Below are 24970 nucleotides of genomic sequence, written 5' to 3' on the forward strand. Positions count from 1 at the left end.
AAATGAATGACAGTGACTCAGTTACTGGATCGAGAATATGCTTCTTTTTTACTAGATACAAATACATTACAGGGTTAAATAGTACCTTTTATAGTGGGGCACCTCTACTATTGAACAATTTTGTTCTAGTTCATTCGTTCAACTAATATGGCCGAAAAGATTGTTTGTAAACGCTCCTGATTACTCTTGTTAAAGTTATTTTTCGAGAACCTAATTTTATTGGATAAGAAGTTAATTATAGCGTAGCACAATGTCTTTAGCTGATGAATTACTAGCTGACTTAGAAGAAAATGACGATGGCGAATTGGAAACACTTATCGAAAATAAAATGGAAGTAGACCATGAGTTTGCTGTTCCAAATCCTGTAATTCCCAAAGAAGAAGACATCAAAAATGTTTCTATCAGAGAATTAGCCAAATTGAGACATTCAGATCGTCTGAAACGCGTAAGTTTACTTTATTTCTATAGTAAATAATAACTGTTGTTGTGTCACTGCATGCCGACTATACTTTTGTAACCTGATTTCAGGTGATGACAGAAATCGAACACAATATTGGTAATAATAGGCAAAAGGTAGAAGTGACGGGGCTGATGGAAACAGATCCAGAGTATCAGCTTATTGTAGAAGCTAACAACATAGCTGTAGAAATTGACGGAGAAATTGGTAGGTTTCAAGTCCATAGTTATATCAATTTGCTTTATTCTGGTTTTAGTAGAGCATTTTAGCAATAATAGATTCATTAATAATATTAAACCCATTTTGTAAAAAAGTATAGTCTCAAAACAACTTTTATGAAATGGTATTAGAAAATGTGTCCTTGCCAAGATACAACTATATAAACCAAAAACACTGCTTCGCTGTTAGGCCAACACAAACATAAGACAAATATTCCATTTTTCAGCTATTATCCACAGATATGTTCGGGATAAGTACCAGAAAAGGTTTCCAGAACTGGAATCCCTGATCATATCGCCACAGGACTACATACGGTCTGTGAGAGAACTCGGCAATGATTTAGACCAGGCTAAGAACAATGAGACACTACAGAGCTTCCTTACTCAGGCTACTATTATGATTGTGTCTGTAACTGCTTCTACAACACAAGGGTTAGTAAAGTTATTTATGTCATATTATTAAGTTTTGCTACTTCTTAATAAGTATTAGCAACCTTTTGCAATGAAATATTGGTAATTTTTCCCATATATATTGTTGTGAAACTGACTGAGTTGTAGAACTAGCCCTATGTTTTGTAAGATATCAGTGAATTTAGCCACCTTATGTCCATTCTTGGGTTTATAATTACTGCCATATTTTATTGTCTCAGTTTCATCATAGAAACTCAATTCACAGATGGATTACTGAAAGTATAGATTTTATTGATGGACCATCAGAAAATCTACCTTTGCACTCTTTATCTCATCTCTATAAATAGTAAAAAATATTCATAGCTGGAAATCAAATGTTAGATGAACAACAAAGCAATACAAAGTGCTTATGCTTCTGAATAATATACTAATAAGACATTAATCCAGTATTGTTTTCATTTTAGAAAGTTATTGACAGAGAAAGAGCTAGCTGAAATAAATGAAGCATGTGACATGGCGACAGAGCTGAATAATTTTAAATCAAACATTTTTGAATATGTTGAAAGTAGAATGGCTTTCATTGCACCAAATATAACTGCAATTGTTGGTAAGTATCTGTTTTATTTTGGAATTGGTTACATGAGACAGTTTGGTGTTTTTGTGGATTATACATTTCACATAACACATACATTAAATTATTTAAGTGTTAGGATATAAAGATTTTAGAGGCTGACAGTGGTCTATGTTTTCATTAAAATTTATACTAATGAAATATTCATAGAGAACTTTCATATTTGGGGTTCTGCTATGAAGCTATATCTTGGCTTAAACTTCAAAGAACATGCTGTATGTATATAGCATGAACTTGAATCTTACAATGATTTTGTTATTCTTACTATATAATAGAAAAGTTTGTGGGTTGTTTTCTTAATAGTGTATCCATCTAAGGTATTTTTTATACTATGTTTACTTCTAAAGTAAATCCTTAATAAATTTTACTACTATATTAAGTCCTTATGACCTTGGACCAACCAAATACTAAGTGACTCATATTGTCTTTTGTGCAAAATGTGTGTTTCCTTCCTCCATATATGTATACTACCAAATAGTATTGATGCCAAAAAAATGTGGGTCAGGTTTGTTTAGGTGTTTGGTTACATTAACATAAATTGACTGCACATTTATGAGTCTACAATAAATTAGAACAGATTTGTTTTCACATATTTACACTTGTACAACAACATAATATAGTACATCATAGGAACTTTGTAGTACTTCATAGCCTGAATGGGTTTGAAAAATAGGAATTTAAATGTTAGTGTATAGATTGTGTTGTCTAGGTGTGTCTTAACTTGTTTTTTTTCATTGTTTGTGTTTAATGCTAGGTTTTTATTTTAGGTGCATCAACAGCAGCCAAAATCTTAGGTGTGGCTGGTGGGTTATCGAAATTAGCTAAAATGCCATCATGCAATATTCTTCCTCTTGGCCAACAAAAGAAGACCTTGTCAGGATTTTCGCAAGCTGCGGCATTACCACACACTGGTTTTATTTACTTTTCTTCAATAGTACAAGATACACCACCTGTAAGTACAATATTTTTTCTTGACTCACATTATTTAACTGTTCCAAACGAAATAGGTCATATTTTGTATGTATAGCATTGTCGTGCTTTGAGCACCATGGAAAACGTGCTGGCCATGCCAATTCTACTATGTCTGATTTTTTGGGTTCAATCCCAAAACAAAACACCTATTTCTCTGGCTCCAAGTTAGGTTGAATTTTGTACAAATATTTGTGGTTACGAAATCTTCAGCAACTAATATTGTATTTCTGTGCTATTTATTAAGTTTGTAATTATTTGTTTGTCCATAGGAGCTAAGGTACAAAGCAGCTAAACTGGTGTCAACAAAGATAACATTAGCTGCACGCGTTGACGCTTGTCACGAGAGCACTGACGGTAGTATCGGCCGTTCTCTACGAGAATCTATCGAAAAGAAATTGGACAAAATGCAGGTATGCAAAGAGTTATTGTATTTTAGTTGAGGCTCGTAAATTTATCCAGATATTGTCATTAGGTGGATCCAGTACTCGTGTCTCCTCACAGACTCTACTGTATGGTATTTTCAGTGGCCATATATGTACATAAACAAGCTGTTTTTTACGACGATACGCTTGTCTTATGCCCGGTTTCTGAGGCATTAAGTCCTATGACAAATTGTGTTATTTTCTACAAAAATTGTCCATTGTCTAACTTACAATTACTGAATTTTCAGCCCCCTTTTACACCTAGAAATCTGTGATTTCTTGTCCAATATACATTCAAATCATTTTACTATCACCAGGAACCGCCGCCAGTAAAATTCGTGAAGCCGCTACCAAAACCAATAGAACAAAGTCGCAAGAAGCGCGGCGGTAAGCGCGTGCGCAAGATGAAGGAACGCTACGCCATGACAGAGTTCAGAAAGAACGCCAACAGGCTTAACTTCGCCGACGTGAGTGTAACGTTTGACTTCTATTATACTATTTCATTATTATTATGCCAATATATTTCTATCAAATATCGTGATGCAACCTTAAATGCCTGTGTGTTCTTTAGAACAGTTCTTGAAGGTATGCGAAGTCCTTATCCTGCAATTGGCCAGCGTGTATTACTCAAGGCTTAACCCCTTCTTCATTACGGGAGGAGATTCTTTCCCAGCAGTGGGATATTAATAGGTTAAAGTTTTTTATTTCTATAGTAACAGTCTTATCGTGTACACAGGTAACTGGGTTGTGAAAGTCCAATATTGTAATGTTCTATACATCTTCAACAGTCCATCAAGAATAAGACCGTTTTGAGCTTGATTTCATATACCCTTAAACATTTTATTTATAGGTATCATAAAACTAATATGTAGTAATACCGTTGAATGCAACTGGCTGCATCTGAGCGCCTCTTCTTTTATTTATTACATAGAAAATAGGTGCAATTTATATAACAAAAAAGGACTCATATACCAATTAAGACGATTATTTATATGCTACCAGTATTAAGTGAAGACTAATTACAATTTATAAATCATTTACTTTTTATTTATACTTTTCAACTGATTGTTATCATAAATTAATACATACATATATAAGTTAAATAATGGAGCCTAATTAAATACAAGTATTAATATTGCGGTACATACTACTACTGACATTATGAACGCAAAAGTGATTCATGTTTGTCTGTCGTTTAAACTTTTATTGCTAAACTGCTAAACAGATTAAAGTTCGGTAATATTTAGCCGTAAGTGATAGCCGAGTGTTCTAAACATGCACCATGGCACGCACCCAAATCAACATCCCAATGACTTCGAAGTTATGTGTGTATTAGAAATTATTATCACTGGTTCTAACGGTGAAGTAAGGCATTGTGATTAAACCTTGCATATTAAAAAGTTCTATATCACAGTTATTGAAGGAATGCGTGGTGGACTCGAGGCTTAGCCATTCTCTCATTACGGGAAGAGTCGCTTGTCAGTCGGTGGGGCGGTAGTGGGTTAAATTTATTTGATATTAATTATATTAAGCGGTTTTATATGTATTGCATATTTCAGGGAAGCACAAGTTATGTTACGTTTATTTCGCAAGAATATTTGTACATAAGCGAATTCGTGGTAAACAGCTAGTAGTAGTAAATAGTAAAAATGTTCAACATTTCTAAGTATTACCGTTTAAAATGAAATTACATCGTCATTTTAATTAACGATAGTATCACAATCTCGTGGATTGTTCACATTAGTGTTGTACAAAAGAAATGGGAATAACTACGGATAATACGGTATGCGAGAGCTGGATTACATGTTAGTAGTTGTTTCGAAATAATTGATGGTTTTATGAAGGCGCTTGCACACTCAAGACGTCAGATGTTTATTTAAACTCCATAATCTTTAGCAAAGATTTATGACAGGGGGTTTTTAAGCCATATAATCAACAAAAACGAATATTCACTTAAATTTTCCTCTTTTCTTATCGCAATTCTATTCGTTATAAAATGTCGACCGAAGAATATAAAGCATGCCTGTCCAGTACTTGCCTAGTTCGTGTTAAAATAAAATAGAGAAAGGGTCATAAACAAACACTTAAAACACCAATATTTAACTAAATTTAATTGTCAAGAAGCATACTGGAACCTTCAAAGCATGTCCGAATCCAAACTCGACGTAAATAAATGATGTACCTATGCCCATAAACAGTGAGCTAATTTATATTTTGTCAACACTATTCAACACACTTGTTGATCTAAACGTATCCTATTAAAAATGATTGATCTGCCGCAAAACTTACACGTTTAGTTAATCTCGCACTATACACACAATACAGCCTGAAAAAAAGTTAAAACATCGTTGAAACCCGCCATTAATCGTACGAAAGCGGAAAATTGTGATTTATCTGACGGCACCTTTACATCGGCTACTTGGAATCCTTGCAGTAAATGTGACGTTGCGCTCGGTGGGCCGCGGCAGATGCGTTGAATTTCAAATCGTTCGGCAGAAGTGGCCCGCGCTGTTTTTTCGCGCGCCTCAAATAGACCGGAACTCGACCTGTTGGAGCGCGCGGACGTCCGTGCCGGCCCCGTTGCGCGTGCTCCTACTGCGATTTGCAATTATACACACTGACACAAATGTTGTCTAGCATGGGATTGCAAAATGGAAATAGTCCATCGAGAGCACACGAATAGCACCTAACCTTACTCACCTATTTTTGACAGATTCTCTTCGTGGACTAGATTTGGTGCTATTCGGACGGGTTGATCTAGATGGACTACCGCGCAAAATTTGTTCTTATTTTCTTTGCGACGAACTTTCGTAATTGAAAGTAACATTAATCACATAAAAGAATTAACTATGAGTCTGGTTAACCAAGTTTTTCAATCAACTTTAATTATATACCTATACAAATGAAACATTCGGGTTGTAAAATTAGAAATTAAATGCCGATATCCAAGTTAATTGAAATTAATTACGCTTTTTTCGATAAGTCTGAAAATAATCATGCAAGCAAACAATCAATCAATTAATTAGAACTTAAATTATATGTTATTTTTATTTGACTACAAAAGAAAATAACTTATTATGACCAGTAATGTTATATCATCCGTATAACTTTCATGTAATTTATATGTAGAACAGTCGCGCAATACGCACTCAGTGACTGGCGACAAAGAATAAGTCATTCTGTTTAACGACTAGACACACTAACGAGGTTGTTTCGTAAATTATGTGATAAACACCTCTATGTTAAATATCATAGTTATGTTTGAGAATTCGAGCCCTTTGAATATAGTATTAAGTTTCTACTATCAGTAATAGTCGCATTGTTTCATAAAATAACTTCCCTAATTATTAATAAAATAATTAGGAAAATAGTAGTTTTGCGAGCTGTGTTCTACATTTTGGTATTTTAAGATGTACATTTTGTAGGCATCAAAATGCCTACTCCAATTATACAGATTAGAAAAATCCTGCTGTTCAAAATAAGTCAGAAAAGAAGATCTAGCGATAGTTTTATACTTCGAGACAAAAGGTTCGCTATCCTCCAGAACAGTGTGTCACAAATACGATGTTATGGCACTGCGGTCGTCGCCCCGCTTAATTGCTAACCGATCGAAAAACTTAATTACCCCATCTATGTTAATATCGTACAATTAATTTGATATCCATCGAAGCTTTTATTTACGAGCACATAAGAAAATTTCACGAGATTTATTAACTCTCGCTTCAAGATGTGATCTTATTGAAAGTCATGACGAGTTTGTTTTATGGCCTGTGAAACTCTGTTGATATATTTCTTTGGTGATTTTAAAATCTGATATTGGGTGGAAACGTTTATAAATCACTGTCGAGAGCTCTTGTTTCCTGGTTTGCGGATTTAAATTTCTATTTTTGCAATGTAACTTACTTTATACAGAGGGATGGTTGGTTGATGCATCGAGCTCGGTTTTGTTTAAATTTATGGGTTCATACAAACCACGAACACTTGTTAAAGAACGAAAACGAAGCAGCCTCTGTTGCACGGATCTAAACGTGAAAAGCAGCGAAAAACAGCAGTTTGCCAAAAGGTTCCAATACCAACTGGCTGTTGAATGTATCTCAATTTCTCTTATACTTTTTTTTACATTTCCTTTCATTGTTGGGCAAAGGTCTCACCCAAACTCCTCTATTGGTCATGATCCTCGGCTATTTCGTCCCAGCCATCCAAACATGTGACCAAGTCGTCACGCCAACAATTTTTCGGCTCACCGCGTCGTCATCGTCGCCCTTTACACTTGCCCACCTATATTTTACTTTTAATTTACCACTGAACATTTTCCCAACAGATCGAAGACGATGCATACCAAGAAGACCTGGGCTACACTCGCGGCACCATCGGCAAGTCGAGCACCGGCCGAGTGCGGTTACCTCAGATAGACGAGAAGACCAAAGTTCGTATCAGCAAGACGTTACAGAAGAACTTGCAAAAGCAGCAACAGTATGGCGGCGCTACTAGTATTAGGAGACAAGTTTCTGGTACTGCGTCTTCAGTCGCTTTTACACCATTACAGGTATGTAAACACATCTTAATTTTACTATCTATATTCGAAAATAATACTCGCGTTGCGAAATTTCCAACAGACAACAAACAAGTAGAACCTATACCAAAGGAAATCATTTTCTTTTTTGGATCGCGCATAAATTTTTTCGGTGTAGAAATCTTATCAGTATCGCGACCCCCGTCAAGAAGTCATTAAAGAAGTCAAAAAAATATTACACTTTGTAAGCTATTCACATAAACAGGAACAGAATTAATGATTGAATAATAAAAACGTATTAATGTATGTAATTATTGTAATTATACAACTAAACATCAAAATCTATGCCGCATTAAAAATGCATTCGTCTAATCGATTAGCAAACGTTGAGACAAGCACACATTATAACTCCTGTTATTGCGAGACAGTTTATTATATAATTTGCATAGCGAATCATTGTCGGCGTAATCATGCGTCATACGAAGCAATAAAACATGAGAAGTAGGGTGGTCTGATAAAAAGTAAGGTGCAATCACGATACGACTTGATTCTAGTCACGGCTAGAACATAATCTTCATTGCAGATGTCGTGAGATGCGATTGTTGACGTTCACTTGCGTATTATATCATTACAGATTTTTATCTTTTTAATTTCCTTTTTTCTAATGCGTGCTTGTTTTCTCTAGAAGGCAAGGTAATATTCCCAGATTTTGTTAAATACATATGTCTTTGAATCTCTATGTTAGAACAAGTTTTTAAATTTAAGGACCGGGACCTATCAACCACCCGGGATCGTGATCATGTTTTAAGTTTACCCGAATTCCGCAACTATTTGACTAAATTCTATTTGGAACAAATTCTATAGATTCGAATGTATATGTTACTGTAAAAGCCCGAACTGTGGTAAATCCTAAGATTTTCCGGTAAAACCTAAGATTTACCAACTCTCAATGGTAAAAGTCCGAACAAGCCACAGTTTAAAAACTATGTAACGATATATAAAAAAATCCTCCTTCATAACTATGTTTATAACTATTTCACGGTATAATTATATACTGTGACATAGTTATAAAGAAGGAGTTTTGGGCAAAGCGACATGGGTAGGTTAGGTTAGAAGGCTAAGGTGGGAGCGAGCGAAGCGAAGCTCCCACCTTAGCCTTCGTGGTTATTTTTTTTTAACCACCCAGAAGGAGGAGCCCCGCAAAGCGGGGCTCCGGCGACATCTTGATATCATCAAGTGAATATAGGTAAAAGTTCGAAATAAAAGAATTGTTCGGACTTTTACCATTGCGAGTTGGTAAATCTTAGGTTATACCGGAAAATCTTAGGATTTACCACCGTTCGGGCTTTTACAGTAACATATACAAAAACTTTGGAAGCATTGCTTTGGCAGCTTTTAGAAATGTCTAACGTTTTCTTTAGAAAATTCGAATCTGAATATCGTTGAATAGTGAATGGTTCTTCGCTCATAAATCTTGTATACGAGATCCTGCTAATTAATATAATTAGTTAAAGATAAAGTCTTTCTCCGAAACCACTTTCCTTGTCGTTTTAGAGCCTATTTCGGATAAAGGAAGAACGAGCAATAAAACCCTTGATTCTGAAAATAGACACTAGTTTTTTTTTATCTTCATCTTTCAATGTTTGGAAACCTTAATAAGTAGGTACCCAAAATCAGGTAGAATTCGTTTATATTAAACATTTTAATCTACGTCAAATATATTTCAATGTAATTATATGCATACTTACTTGAGAATATAGGATTTCGAAACATTGAATATGTTCACTGACTTGGAGCTGACTGTTAAAACCAAACTTCACCTATCAGATACAAGTCTCCAAAGATCTCCTAAGTAATGCCCACATCGAAAATTATAATTACATTAGAGAATTTGTACGCGAATCGTGACTCAGTGTGAGTTATCTACCAATGTAATAACAGAGCTATCAAACCTATTGATAAATGAAGTGGTGAAAGATCAATTTATTTTGTCGTTTATGAGTTAACTCGAGATATTCAATTATATTGAACGTTATCCATGTATCTTCGTTATTTATTATGCGATTTTCTAACTACCATTAGTTTGTACTTACACTATATATCATATTTAATAGATCGCATTTCGATAATCGAGTCTTTTTGCTAACATGTGTAAGTTGCATAAGTTGGTAATATGTGGTTACTAGATCGATACTGATAGGAAAAAATAACTAGTTGATATCTATGTGATACCTATTCAAGTGTTGGTTAGGATGTCAAATAGACTTGATTGTAATCATGTAATTTGGTATTAAAAAAGAGAGATTGATCTCAGTGTAAAGTAAATTTACACCCATGGATATAAACACTATGCGTACTTGTAACCGGTAAGGCAGAAGAGTTTTTAAGGAAATTAACCATAGTTGTAAGAGATTTTACAAGAATTTACCATAGCGTTCAAGTTGGCCATTAGTATAATATATTTTAGAACATTTTTGTTTCCTAAACACACATAAAATCGTATTCATTTTAACTCACGTGAATACTAATTACTGTTACACGTGAACGATACAGAATCTTAAATACCTACAATCTCTTATAGCTATGATTGGAAAAAGATAAAAATCTACATTCAAACAATAAAAAATGAGTATCACTAATCGTTGCATGCAATTCACTCCTTATTTGACAAACAAGCAAGCAATATCAAGCTTGCAAATATTTATGAATGTACACTGAATTACGTGACTTATCCCAATAGACGCACATATTAAGATTATTGATTAAGTGAATGAGACGTGAAAGATTTGCTTTTAAAATACACGTAATACAAATACATCCGTTATAATAATTTTTGATTGTTACTTTTACATTCAATAATTACTTAATCGAAAGATTGTTGATAGACTTTTCACTTAATAATGTAATAGACAAGATGAACTCAGAAATTATTGGAGAAATCTCTTGTTGAATACTCTCAAGAATAAATTTCTAATTGGGGTAAATGTAAGTAAAAAGATCCTTAGACGTTAGGTTTTGTAAGTAAGATGTAAACCTATTTTCGTTTATTTTATAAAATCAAAGGCTCTCCCCGCTATTGCTAATTTGCTATAGATTTATAGAAATCTATCCACAATGTATCCATATGAAAATAAAATCTAAAACAAACCTAGACATTAGAATGGCATTTGCATTATACAATCAAAACACAGACATCATATCAATCAAAACGTTTAAACATTATAGTACAGGAAAACAAAAACTACATAAACGTTTTAAAATTACACAACGCGTTGACTATTGTAAAAAAAATATGTATGTCGATGTACGATGTTTGCATTGTCGACTCAGGCCGCCTTGTGCTGTAATTGAGTACATAGTCTCACGTATTCATTTACCAGCTTATACATAACAAGAATAGAGCCATCTTCTCATTATAACATAATAGTTTTGAGATTCCCCGCCTCTTATCTATACGTAATTGCGATCTGACAATAGACTTATGTTTATAAACTACGACCTAAATGTAAACAATGGATGTGTATCCGGTGGTAGGCTGTCGGCTTTAAAACTAATGTAGAAATCTTATGGGATTATCTTTACGTTATAAATAAATAATCACAACAAACCTTCTGGACGGAGTCTTACAATAACGTATTGGTGATTTCTTTATGTATTCATTACACCATTTCACTAACATCTATAACAATCCTGTACTACAGTAACTATGGTACGATAATTTATCTTTTATGTCATCAGCAGGCATCACATTTAATACGTGTTACTTTTAAATAGTTAAGTGTAAAGGTGTTTCCTGAGTCTGCTCTTAAACCACGCGTCAATACAGGTCAATGAAATCTAGATGATGACTAACGCACTGACTGACTTTATATACTCAAAGAGGTTGGTCCGACAGTATCGTGGAAAGAAAAACGTCACCAATTCGTGGAATAAACCTTTCTCAGTCAAGGCCTTTGCTCGGTCATCCTATTTTTATCTCATTCAATAGATACTACGTGACAATTGTATCGAAACAAACCGTGTCTGCCGTGTCCTCTTCTGTTTATGTTGCTTCGTCACTATCGCTGCAAAAAATGTACTAGTGATTTGAAGCAGTCATGATTACTGTTTGATAAATGATCGCCGCGCCGGAGCAATATATATCATGATGCGGTAGACACTTGAAAACATTCCGATTATCAGCTTTACATCCCGGTACATGCCTATTTTAATGCCGTCTGTGCCAATATCTAGTTAAAATAACAAAACTTCATGTTTTCTATTACGATGTGGAATAGAATAATAACTATTCACAACACACTGGTTCATATTAAGTAGATCCTTCTGTGAATAGTTTGACTTTGTAAGCTTGAATCCCTTCAGGCGGAGTTCGTTGCCATCAAATCATCCTTTATCTCGATTAAACGGCGCGGCAACAGTATTGAATCAGATCGCGTCTGCCTATTCATTCCACGTCGCCCCTCTGTCGCTCGCGGATATTATATCAGCACAATAAACAGTTGCATAAATGTTACTATGTACTTAGGACGTAGACAGACGGGTTGCATCCTAACTGCATTGGTACGTGCAGACGCGCTGGCTCAAAGAAAATGGCGCAAGTTGTAACCGCAAGTCAATTACCAGCTTAAAGCTTTATGATTTTAAGAAACTAAATCTGCCATTTAGTTATACTGCTCTCGGTTACCATGTTGCAAACTGCAAATTGACGTAATAATATAACTGAACATCTGTGTCTCTTTGCATTCTTATGTTACACACAAAATTATCGCGCATACAACAGCGGCTTAACACAAAGAGAAAAGTTCATGATATAAATGCCTACGCTGTTACAATTTCCACGAAAATCCCTAAGAAAAAGGTCATTTGCCTCCACATGTTACCGTAATATTACATACTAAAAATGTTTACTTCATAACAAAGATACTCGTAGCTCATTACCGTCGAAGTTTTTTTCACATTTATAACAATCTGTGAGGATAATTACGTGTTTATATTTTCCGCACCACCGCGGTTCCCATTATTAGCGCTATTACATACGGCACAAGGCGACCATGGGGGTCTTTAACATTGTATCTCACGTACATCTCGATACGCCCTTGAGCAAGCGATATCACGGTTCATATGAGCTAACGTTATATTCGTTAAGCTCTTGGATCTCATTGAAAAATCGTCTGTAGTTTTTTGTACAGTTGCGAAATTGTTCCGATTGACTCGCTAGTCTTTGTGGTTGGGTGATTGTATTGTCAGAATTTATTGAAAGAAACTCGCTGTGCGTATTATTTTTATGCTATACAAATGATCACCCGGCCTATTGATTCTTACATGAAGTCTTTTTGGGACTACCATAAAGTGTATAGGTACGCAATCGTGTAATAAAAGTTACAAAATGTTTTTACTTTCCCTGATCATTTATTGAAAAAGACTCTTGAAATTGCAATCGGTGTCACCAACTATTGTTGGTATGTGGTTGTATAATGAACACCCATCGGGTTCAGAGCACGGTGTTGCAAAACATCGCGATCTATAATACTGTGGCCATCGTTACCACTCTTCAGCATGCAAAGACAGCCGTAACACGTTACGTAATGAATGCTTACACACCTTACAGTCGCACTCTTAAATGTCACTCAGATTTCAACTAGTGATACACTTGTGATATTTTACTGCCGGACTGCAAAGGCTGAATTTAAAGAACAAAGCAAAATCGATATGTATCTTATATGAATTAGATTTGCTTGAATAGACAGGTCATAATTTATTTATTGTTCGAGTATAGCGTTGTTACAGCTTGCTTCTTTAATTTTCGAATGTGTATGAATAATGGCAATACAATCTTTGGATTGTTTTGAAATTCGACCCTAACCTATCAATTCCAATTTTGAGACTGGTTTAGTCAAATTCAACTGCGGGTCAAGAATAGGCGATGACTCAGATCTGAGGGCGTGCGAACGGGCGTTGATCACAATACCGTTCGTAGCAGTTACTCAGTAAAACTGTATCTAAGGACCTACATTACGTAAGTTATTATTTAGCAAGCGATTCTGATTGCGATACTCTGGCATGCGGCATGCCCTTACCGTAATGTTGACCAGTTTCATACTTCAAGCTTCATCTTAACGGTTATCAAACGATCCAAGAGTTTCTTAACAGTCCTTTTATGTCGGAACAACCCAATTAGTGATTGTTTATCTGTGCGATAGTGTGTCAAACGTTCAATGGGCGCCATGCACAGAAACTTTACGACTACTTTCAACTGCACTTTGAAATAGCAAAGAAAACAACTTAAGAGGCCCAGTGTTTGCACCGATTTTCTCATTAAAGTTTTATATCTCGTTAGACTTTGACATCGTCTCTATAAATTATTCTCATGGTGAATAGTATGTCTGTCAGTTTATACAAAATGGTATAACCCATTTGATTTTATCGGATATCTCATTGTGTGCAGATAGTTGTCAGCAAAAACCAGCCAGCTATAAATATTATTTTATTACGCCTTGTTAACTCAACCGTTGTCATCGGAATTTAGGATCGCTGATTTTATTACGTCTTCTACGATCTAAAAAGTCTTTGATCTAATAAATTGTAGACACTCGATCAATTCTATGACTCGTCGGCAATTTAAAATTCAGCATATTGAATCGCAGAATATTTCTTTTTAATAAAGCCTTACAAAATGTTAGTGGCTATATGGTCGTCACGAATCCTCAATTCCTTGCCTCGAAACTAACGTTGTTAATAAAGTTAAGGAGCTTGATATGAACTAAAATACATATCGTGTTGTGGAGAAAGTAGAAAACGTATTATGGTGCATCAGGGCTCGACCTGCAACTGTTTTAGTCGTTTATTGGAGTCATAATACCGTGGTCAGTTACTAGTTTTGCATGTAGGCGAGTCTAGAAAATACCTATTAGTGTTTCAGGCGATCGGGTTAGGACACTACTTTCACCGCGTTTACATTTCGCTCGTGGTATTTGAGCTATGTGGCCACGCCCTTAGGTTAAACGATGTTAAACCTCGTTCAGATTTTAGATATACATCAAATAGGAATAGTCATTTAGCTAGAACATTTAAAGGGCATTTCTGTAGAACGGTCCGAGAAAGTTTTGATTTATATTATCAGTTTAAGGCTTTTGACCAGTAAATGTGATTACGTTTTTGCTCGGCGAGTAGATGGAGTATGAGATTATAGGGGACCAGCTGGTGTAATGTAATTCTTACGTAGAATGAAATAAGACTGACGATCTATTAAAGTTTTTTCTCAACAGTACCTGCATCTTAAGCTAGCTTATTTCATGATCAAATATTATTGGTGCATTTTGTTTTGATTGCAAACATGTGAAAGTAAAAAAATAGTAATAAATTCCTCTTCCTGAAGATCATTCAAACCTAAATACAAAAAATGACAGATACATCAAAGCTTCTTCATCCATCCATCGTTAGATAACTTGGTTCAAGAAACGATTTTGACGTTTTTGAAAGAATTTTCTCCATGAGTGCTCCAAAAGGTTACCGATCGAAGATTGCCCCTTAACTCAACAGCTAAGAAAGTAAATAGCTCAGTTTATAATAATATGTCAGATAGCCTCCCGGCGTGGTTGGCGCGTTAACCTGCCACATCCACAGACCGTTAGCTGGCTTGATAGCAATCAGCGAGATTGTGCCCTCCACGCTGTACACAACACATTGCCCCGTGTACCTGATACACTATAACCGAGATAAGTGCGCTGTCGTTATTATAATACCTCGAATCAAATTTCTAAACTCTTAGGCTCTTTGCACATAAACTCGAACTCGAATCTTTGCCGTGATCCCTTGAAGCAATCATCTGCTGATAGGTCGTCGTCGCAACACCATGTTTTGCCGACCTCTTATTGAAGTCTAGACGTCAACGAGTGACCGACAAACAACTGGCATGGCGTTGCCTTGTCTAGTAGTCGATACTATGCTGCTACATTAGATTAACCGTGACATAAAAGATGATATAACTATAGTTAACTTTCTAGTGCATATGTGTATTTCGAGCCTTACTCGTTGCAGAGAAATTTTGATGCATGCAGTCATATCTTAACGCATATTTATGGTGAGAACCGAGTGACTGAAACAGGGCAGTAGGCTATTGCTCATGTACACATTTGTATAGATGCACGTAATTTATACGATGGCTTTTATGGTACAGAGATTCTTCTTTTCGTATTGTATACCTGTCTTTTCTCCTAAAGCCTCAATATAATCGGTAGCGATAATATTTACGCTCATATTTTTACCGAAATAAATATATCGTTAATTTATGCTTCTTATTAGTGTTCAGTAAGCTTTATCTACCTCCATAATACTAGAATTTAGCTCAAATGGAAATGATACAGTGTTAATTATTGTCTGTCTGTGTCATCTTTTACGGTGTGATCATCAACCAATTAAATCTATGAATAGTGACCGACTAAGTGGATGTGGGAAAGTGGCGTATTCTATCATAATTTTTCATTAGTGCTTTTACTAAGATTATAATGATAGTTATTTTAGCACACTTTTGGAGATAATTGAGATGAAACGAAGACGTTAGTTATTCAGTGGGTCAAGTAACCTAACACATTATGGTTTCCTCAAACACGAAATCCCATTAGCGAAACTAATTTGTCTGTCTGACCGCGGCGGAATAACTGAATGGATCGAACTTCTATTAAAGATTTTACATCTGTAGTTAAACTTTATGTGATGTCTGTCTACAGGTTATGTAAAACATAAAGCTCGTGCTGCTTCGTGATAGAATTGATGCAAATGTCAAATGTCAGCTATAAATAATAACTTATCCGTTTTCTTCAACATATATTTTCTTCGTATAGATTCATAAATCATTACGGGTTTTTTTTTACACCCGTTTTCATGGACGAAGGCTTTCATGTAGTCCGCGTATTTTTGGACACAGGTTAACTGAGAATAAATACCATGATGTGAGACCACTTAAATCTTACGATAGGAGTAACAATTTGTTGGCCAACAAATTAACGGATGGATATCTATTTAGAATTCCAACAAAACCCCATCTGAAATTAATTGCATCACATCAAAAGGAGCATTTACAAACAACAATAACGCAACAATAAGAGAAGCAAACATGACAAGCGAGATTGAAATGAATAGTCATTAATTGGCATTGCCTTACTTGTCTACTTGCGTATTACTGGTGGATTACAACGATCGCAATGCTGGCATCTCTATTATAATCTTGGCTTAATGACAAGAATAACAAATAAGGCTCGCTATGAACTATAATGAGTGGAATGAAGAACTCATTTTACGTACGGGATGGTAGATCAGTGCGGAAGGCAGCCATTCTTTGTGAAGAAATTACATAGCGTGTTACTTTGTATGTTACGAGCTGTCTCATTATTTACCACATAATTAATTGATGTACGCCTCAAATTGGTTTTATGCAACTTTCCTTTATTACTCTATAACAGAATCTATGATTTCTATTCCGACCTTCCGTGACTTCAGTGATGAATCTCGCTAATAGGCAGTTAGTTTATTTTATGTTTATAATACATATAAATTAATTTGTTCAGTTGCTCTAGTAATTACTAGAGCGATGATAAGTGAATAAACTATATCTAGACGGCAGTTCAGAGCTAAACGTCACGTCTTTAATAAGATTTACATTTTCTTTGCTTAATTTCTTTTTTTTTCTTTATGATGTCTTCCTGTTGAAAACCATGTCGTAGTCCAGTATACTGTGCCATGAGGTTTTTCATATTTTGGCTTATTAGAGCAAAGTTTTTATGTAATATAGCTGTATCGGGCTTCAGGAAGAATATTTGGCTCTTACTCTTTATGTTGTAACACAATGTCGGGTACCACGCGCCAAATACCATCTTGAGGAGCCTCGAGATTTGTTCAGAGATAACAAAGGTATGCAAACACAACAGGTACATTCAAAATCTTTGTAGGTGGACTTAGTGAATAGTATATTTTTATATGATGTTGATCATCTCAGTGCAGATAATACACCATGTATGTAACTATAGATATAAGGCTTTTCGGTTCCTTGATTGGACAGTTGAGGTTTTAGCCACATAACTTCAGTGCAGCAGCCGTTTTTAGTATAGTAACCTGCCAAAAAGTGGCTTTAAGCTTTCCCCGCTCTACATTTTGGTGAATGATGTGGTAAATAAATTTTGTTAAACTATGTTTTTCTTTGTTCTAGGGTCTCGAAATTGTCAACCCTCAAGCGGCCGAAACCCGCATCAACGAAGCAAACGCCAAATACTTCTCAAACACGTCAGGCTTCTTATCTGTAGGAAAAGGCACCACATAATGTCACGTCAAATTACTTGAAGCGTTTTCTCAATAAATGTCTGACAGCAAACTTTGTTTTATTAGTATCTTAGTTATAGCCAGTGTAGCGGTAAGTTGGCCAACAACAACGTGAGCGTATCCATACGAGCGATTTCACTACGCCTCGTGTTTCGCATTTACATGTACACTGTCATAGAAATGATCTAACGCTTTTACAGACCTTTGCATAAAACATAGTATTTATACTGTTTAATTGCCTTTCTTTGGACGCCAACGACAGAAAGTTGAAGAAATAAAACGGACTGCACAACTGCTTGGATGTGAAATCGCCGACATTTTTCTCTGAAATGCATTTTGTTGCATCTGTTATGATGTGTTTGTGGAAAGTGCCTGGTTTAATGTACGGACCGGGCACGCAGTGCAGGTTACACGACTTAATGAAAACGACCATACACAGGGGCGGTAACTTAACCTTTGATTAGCTAGCTTTACCTGTATTTTTATCTAACTTTCTTTATACCAAATTCAGACGTCCACTGTACCGACCTGCTTCCATTCGCCTTGTTGTTTCTCCTACTAGACAATGCATCAGATAAAAGTCCTACATATTTCACTTTCATGTCGTAGATGATTGAACAAACGGACCGCAGGCATTAAGCCAAGTCGATTCTCACAGAAGCTAAATTGCACACGCAAGGAAAAATAATTGCAATTTCATAGCATTAATTTTGACCGAAATAGTACTATGTTCACAGGTACGGTCGCAAATCGCCAATGAAAACAACATAGCGTGCGGTGGCCATACTTGTCTATCGTGCGCCATTACTGGCATTGATAAATTTGACCTACAATCAATCAGCAAAGGTTTACCTTTCACAAACGCTATATGTTTATTGTACTCACAACCTGCACTATCTGCGTGGATCTTGTATAAAGTTGGACAAGTTTTATCGCCTAAAGATAATGAAAACTATGTCATCAATGAGTTATGCTTTATTCACAAATAAAGGCATTAATAAAATTACATTTAAACGTAGAATTCTATTAAATTTCGGGTCGGATAAAGCCCCGTTTAATAACTTGTGAACCTTTCGCTATAAATGAAACACACAGATATGAGTAATATTCTCTTATCTCGAATGTTTCTATCACAATATGCTGTTTCAACACTAACAAAACACACTCTTGCGCAAATATTCAGACCACATCACATAAATGGACACATTCGTATAATATGGGCTCGGTTCTTCAAAAATCAATTGTTTCTCAAAGTAAAGTTAACTAGCTTTTCATGTGTGTAATTTTAATAATTTCTTAGACAGACATTATTTATTAGTATGACATGAGCATTGTCAATATTACTATTTTTTTAAAACTACATTGGCGATTTATAGTTTTGTACAACTACAGTTTAGATAAAGGAAGACAGCACAACATGAAATGGAACTTAATATACCTTATTGAACAAACAAAAAAAAAACCATAGTCATTGGACCTCGTATACAGTATCAGTGTTCATTAATTTGGCAATGAATTGTGAGGAATATCCAAAGAAAGGTTTGTTCCAGTTCTGTCACTTCCTCGTGTTTCAATCCGTATTACGCAAGTTGAGATGCACTGACCGCTAGTGTTACTCGCTGTTACTAAACAGATTGGCACACAGACTTATCCACATTCCATACATTTTAATAGTTTTATGTCTTGTTGAGTTATAATGTTCTTCGTTATAGTAAATAACGCGTATTTTATAAGTTTGTACCTAACACATGGTCTGTGAGTTTCGTAATGTTTATTTGGTATTTTAGGTTTAATGTTGGTGTTAGAGGATGTGAATGAAATGCTGTCAAGGGTATTTAGCGAAGGTGGTGTTTTTGTTTGCATTCTATTTTTCAGGTGAGGCTAAGATTTTCTGATTTATTACTGTGCAATACAGTCTACATTGTTCACCCTTGGGGAGTGCAATAAGCTGTCCGGTTTCGTGGTCGAACTTAATTTGCATAGCCTAGATGAAGATCGTTGTCCTACATCTCGCCAGGTGCATGGTTATCTCTAATGTACTTAGATATTACTAGACTTGTAAGAGTAGCTATTACAGTTTACGTATTTACTCGAAACAATGTATTAAAGTGTGAGTTTCCCAGCGGCCAATAATTACGGCTAAACAGGTGACTATAGGAGTTGAATGCGGTTAAGACAGTTAAATAGGCAACGCTACATAGTAACAAAATGTAATTATTGTATACGTTTGAATGCGAAGTTAATCAATTTCACGCGTATTCAAAGCCCGGTGTCTAGTTAAAACTGTCGAGTGGACAGTAGAAAGTGCGCATACGATTCAATACCTACATTTTATTTAATTGAAGGAAACTATAAACGTACTTTGTGTTTCGTCTTTCACCGTGAGAAGAGTTTAATTGATTGTTTTGTTTGTTTATTTACTCCCGTAATCGCATTGTTCAAATATGGATATCATAGATGCAAAGTTCATTCAGATCCGGAACGACATTCCGAAGTTCATACAATGAAATATGTAACGGACATAATGTTAAGGATTGTAAATGAAGCTTGATCTTTTAAGACAACAGACACCTAGCTTACTCTAAGAAAGTTATCTTTTCCGAATTCTTGCTTCTACAAGGGACATATCAAACAGCGTTAGAAGGGTTTTTTTAGGTTTCTACGTTCCGAATGTAGAGTCCCTCTCAAATCTGAGTGACGGTAGCAAGACGTGCAAGTATAAAACTCGTTGGCGTCCGTCACTTGGTCTAGCTTTGTTTCGCGGTGTTACTTCAGTTCAAGGACGACTTGTTGTTACGTCGTGTTTACTTCGTTATACATGCAAGGATTATTATGTATGTGGGTTATTTTTTATATTCGTTCTTTTTTCCGTGTGAGGAATGGCATTGAATGCACTAGGTGTCGAACGTTACGAGTATTATGTTACCCTTTTTTGTTCCGTGATAGAGTAACGCCTGAACAATAGCGCCAATAAATACTTAGGTACTTTAGTATTGTATTCTAACTGGCAGAAAAAATAAACATGTTTTGTTTTACTAAAATTATAAAGATAGATAATTTATTTAATCTTTGAAGTTAAGTATAGATACTTAGGGAAAGCGACAGTGGCTACTTTTACCCCCGGGAAATAGTGGGGAAAGGACGGAAAATCAGGCACGGAGATAAACTAGCCGGCGATCTCTCCTAAAATCATTAATGTCAATTTAATAAAACGGCATAAAATCGCGGTAACTATTATACCTACTTTGATCGCGGTAATTGAATCTAATAAAATGCTGAACGTAGTAATGAATTTCAAAGTTAACTCGCGGGTCACTGTTCAGGTCAACAATTTCGCACGGGACATTTTTTTGTTCTTGGATATCTAATTCCTCTATTGTACGAGTTAAGTAGACCTTTGTGCAAACTAAGTGAAATAAGATCGCTCGTAGTATAAACTTATCTAATCGTGACGGAGTTCAGGTTTCTTTTTTGACATTTTACATGCTTTTTTATTTGGTGTCCACTGAGCTAGGTGCTGATTAATCATAAAATACTGATGGTGTAATGCATCAAACTTCATTTTTGCATAAAGTCATTTGTGTTTAAGCAAAATCTTCATCTGTGGAAAACGATTTTCCATCTTCTAACCATTCCTAGGGATAAAAATCGGAATTAAATTTTAATGAATTGAAACTAAACAAAATATATGTAGTAACACATAGTACATAAAACATGTAGAAAGACACCTTAACTAAACTAACATTTGTCATAGAAGAATCGTGTTGCAGAATTAGACGGCAATTCATTTCAGAGGAACACGATTGAAGCCATTTGAAGCCATCTTGAAGACACATTACAAATTTCGCGCAAATAAAAAGACGTTAGCTGTTTCTTTTTTAAATTAAGACAGTGAATCGGGACCTTGCTGGTCAATCAAGTGGACTAACCTCTTTGTTACAACCTTGTCAACGACACGTGAACGGACATGAAAGTCTAGACCCAATATATTTCACAATTACTATTAGTTATTTAGATTTTGGGCAGCAATTAATTAAGTATAGATAGTTAATGAAACATCTTGCGCAAAATTTCCTTTTCCTTTATTGATGTGGTTTATGCGACGGTAGATTTTAAGGTTAGCCAGTTTTTTAAATGTTTGGTTGTGAAAAAACAGCATTCTGCATAACGTGAATAAAATGCAGGAATCAGCAGGCCTATTACTAGCAGTAGGCATATCACTTTTAAATAGAAATATTTTCTTTTGTAGAAATCAACTTGCATTCCTTTTCAATAAATAGTATTGTCTACTTTTCACGGACGACTTCTATCGGGTAGAATACCTAAAGGTACGTACAGATCAACGCGATTCTTAGCTCTGTCTACCCAACGACGATACTTCCAGCTTGGGAATGCATGCTTATAATATTATAACTGAATGTATATTGGATAAATGGATATACTGAGACTATTCGGAGGAGACGAAACTTCTTCTAGGAGAAAATCTATACCAATATTATAAAGCTAAAGAGTTGTTTGAAAGCGCTAATCTCAGGAACTACGGGATCGAATTGAAAAAATATTTTTGTGTTGAATAGATCATTTATCGAGGAAGGCTTAAGGCTATATAACATCACGCTACGGCCATTAGGAGCGGAGTAGCAACGAAAAATGTTACAAAAACGGGGAATATATTATAACCTGAATATTCGATATGAGAAATAGGCATCAGAAATTTAAATGTACTCCGATTTCTAAGATAACTAGATACGAGATAAGTGGCTAATTATGTGGTCTAGATGTTCTAGAAACCTAATTTATTTCTTTTCTTATACATCATCAGCTTTCAACATTATCTGTTGTTTGCTTGCTCCAAAATGCACTTACCTGGTTAGATTGTGTTGATAGGTTAAAACTCGTTCGTATTTTTAGAAAATTTCTTACGGTTAATCGTTTAGTTAAACCCTCAACACTTAAACGGCATTACTTATTACTTAAGATTTCAAAGTATCAGTAAATCAGACATTGTTTTCTAAAAAAGAAACCTATTTTCTCTGAGTAAGAAGGAAAAGTCAAAATATTTCTTGCAAATCCAAGATCTAAATACTTTTGAAAGTATAATTTAATAGTAACCTAAATATCGGTTACAGAATTACGTGATTCCATCAAAAGTAGACGCACTAAAACTATTTCAAAGTGCGTAAAAAACGTTTTAGATCACGTAACGGTTTTGAGAAATTCTTTATTAAATATTGGAAAACGATAAATAGGCCGAATCTTTGTCTCACGCGATGCGCTATGCAATGTCCATGGAAACTACTTAGATTCATCTGTGGGCGCTTTGTTTTTCTTTTCTTAAATAAAACTCCCGTACTTAGAATTGCTCTTGTGTCGCGGGGACTTTTATAAACATACAAACAGCACACACAAAGTACAACCAGGCCCGACATAACACAACTATCTATTTGTGGATCACACAATTATTTGTTGCGGGTGGGACTGGGAATGGAACCCGCGACCTCTCAACGCGCTGGTAGCGGGGCGGTGTGCCAACCACCTTAACCAATGCGCCACGGAGGCCCTCAAAATCTATTCCCATAAACTGTTTAGAGGCTCTTAATTGTTTTTATATTTCAGATTTTCAGTAAATATTAGTTTTGTTTGTATTCAATAAATATCAGTCTTTCTTCTATATACATGGATGGAACATCAACATGATTACGCATGGCTTATGAGGACCAAGGTTTTCTTGCATAATTGCTATATTTAAAACACATCCCGGTAAACTAACCTGTAACTCACCAAAATAGGAGAACGATATAGAAATAAATATTGGTCACGTTTTATAATAAGTATTAAGTGGCGCACCCGAGGATGTTACCGTAATAACGGTATCTAAACCAGATCACATGTTGAACGAGCCGCTCCAGACCTGATTAAAATAATTAAACTGCACTACGAATGTTTATGAAGCTCTTGGAAATATTCTCTATAGTGTTGTAATATTTACCGAGATGGCGTTTGTTGACTTAACCATGAACGCATTAATGATTGAAGCCTGATTCTCTACTACTATTGACAAGGCTAGCCATAGAATTATTTTGTAAGAAATCTGATCAGAGCGCCTCTAGCGGGTGCCATAGAAACAATTTTTGAAGTACATTTTTAATGACAAATTCTCGGGACTCGACAGTACCGACTACAGATCCGCGCTACAGAGTAGGTATAGTGTGTATAGTATAGTCCGACGACTTAGTAAAGAGCCACGCAAGGTTCGCTGCTATCGAAGGTGTATAAAAACATAATTTAGAACATCAGTTGACAGGCTTGCAGCCAACGATAGCCTAGATATAGATCTGCTTAATTTTGAAAATACACAGCAATACTAAAATTATAATCTAGATTTATGTTGGAGTATATTCTGTATAGGATGACAAATTATGTTCCGTAAGATGATTAGCGCACGGTCTGCAAAAAAACGACATGCAATTTCTATGTTGACAAACTACATACTGATCTGTATAAGTAACACTGCATGCATGTTACATGAACATTTACATGCGTGTTAAATTTACGCTGCATGCTTCGTCTTGATTTAGTTGACTATGAGTATAAATAACTTTAAAAACCAAATTTATTGGATTTGGTGTTTCGAGTAATACGTAATGTACACACTTCAGTATATAGTTTTGTTAGTTTCTTATTTAGTTTATTACTTATAGGGTAAGTAGATATTCTGGCTTTTCACCCGCGGCTTTTCCCGCTTGTAACTTCAGGATTTCCAGCAATCCACTCTTAGTGCTCCTCTACACTTCCTAAGGAATCTTCATACCAAATTCAACTTTCAACGGTCAGTAGTTTCGGCTGTGTGTTGTCCATCAGTCAGCCTGTCAGTCAGTCCTTCAGTAACGGAAGAGTATTTTGCATAACGCATTAATAAAATAAAAAAATTGATTGGCCCATAGAAAATATTTTCGTGTTTTCTGGGGTTTGGCCAATATCGCAATATAATTTTGGTGTCTATTCATTTATGAATCGGTTTTATCCTCAACCTTC

The 24970-nt window shown here is 35.4% G+C and overlaps 1 protein-coding gene across 1 annotated transcript; it reads left to right on the forward strand.

The window, feature by feature from the left end:
- The first annotated feature begins 147 nt into the window (after positions 1–147).
- On the forward strand, positions 148–17981 carry Prp31 (pre-mRNA processing factor 31). Its single transcript, XM_076113192.1, has 9 exons — positions 148–445; positions 529–664; positions 903–1107; positions 1551–1693; positions 2485–2669; positions 2959–3099; positions 3429–3578; positions 7433–7657; positions 17826–17981. The coding sequence occupies exons 1-9, from the start codon at positions 251–253 to the stop codon at positions 17934–17936; spliced, it is 1491 nt and encodes a 496-aa protein (XP_075969307.1). The 5' UTR covers positions 148–250; the 3' UTR covers positions 17937–17981.
- The last annotated feature ends 6989 nt before the right edge of the window (positions 17982–24970 follow it).

Source organism: Anticarsia gemmatalis, chromosome 4 (assembly GCF_050436995.1).
Source record: "Anticarsia gemmatalis isolate Benzon Research Colony breed Stoneville strain chromosome 4, ilAntGemm2 primary, whole genome shotgun sequence".
NCBI classification, from domain to species: Eukaryota; Metazoa; Arthropoda; class Insecta; order Lepidoptera; family Erebidae; genus Anticarsia; species Anticarsia gemmatalis.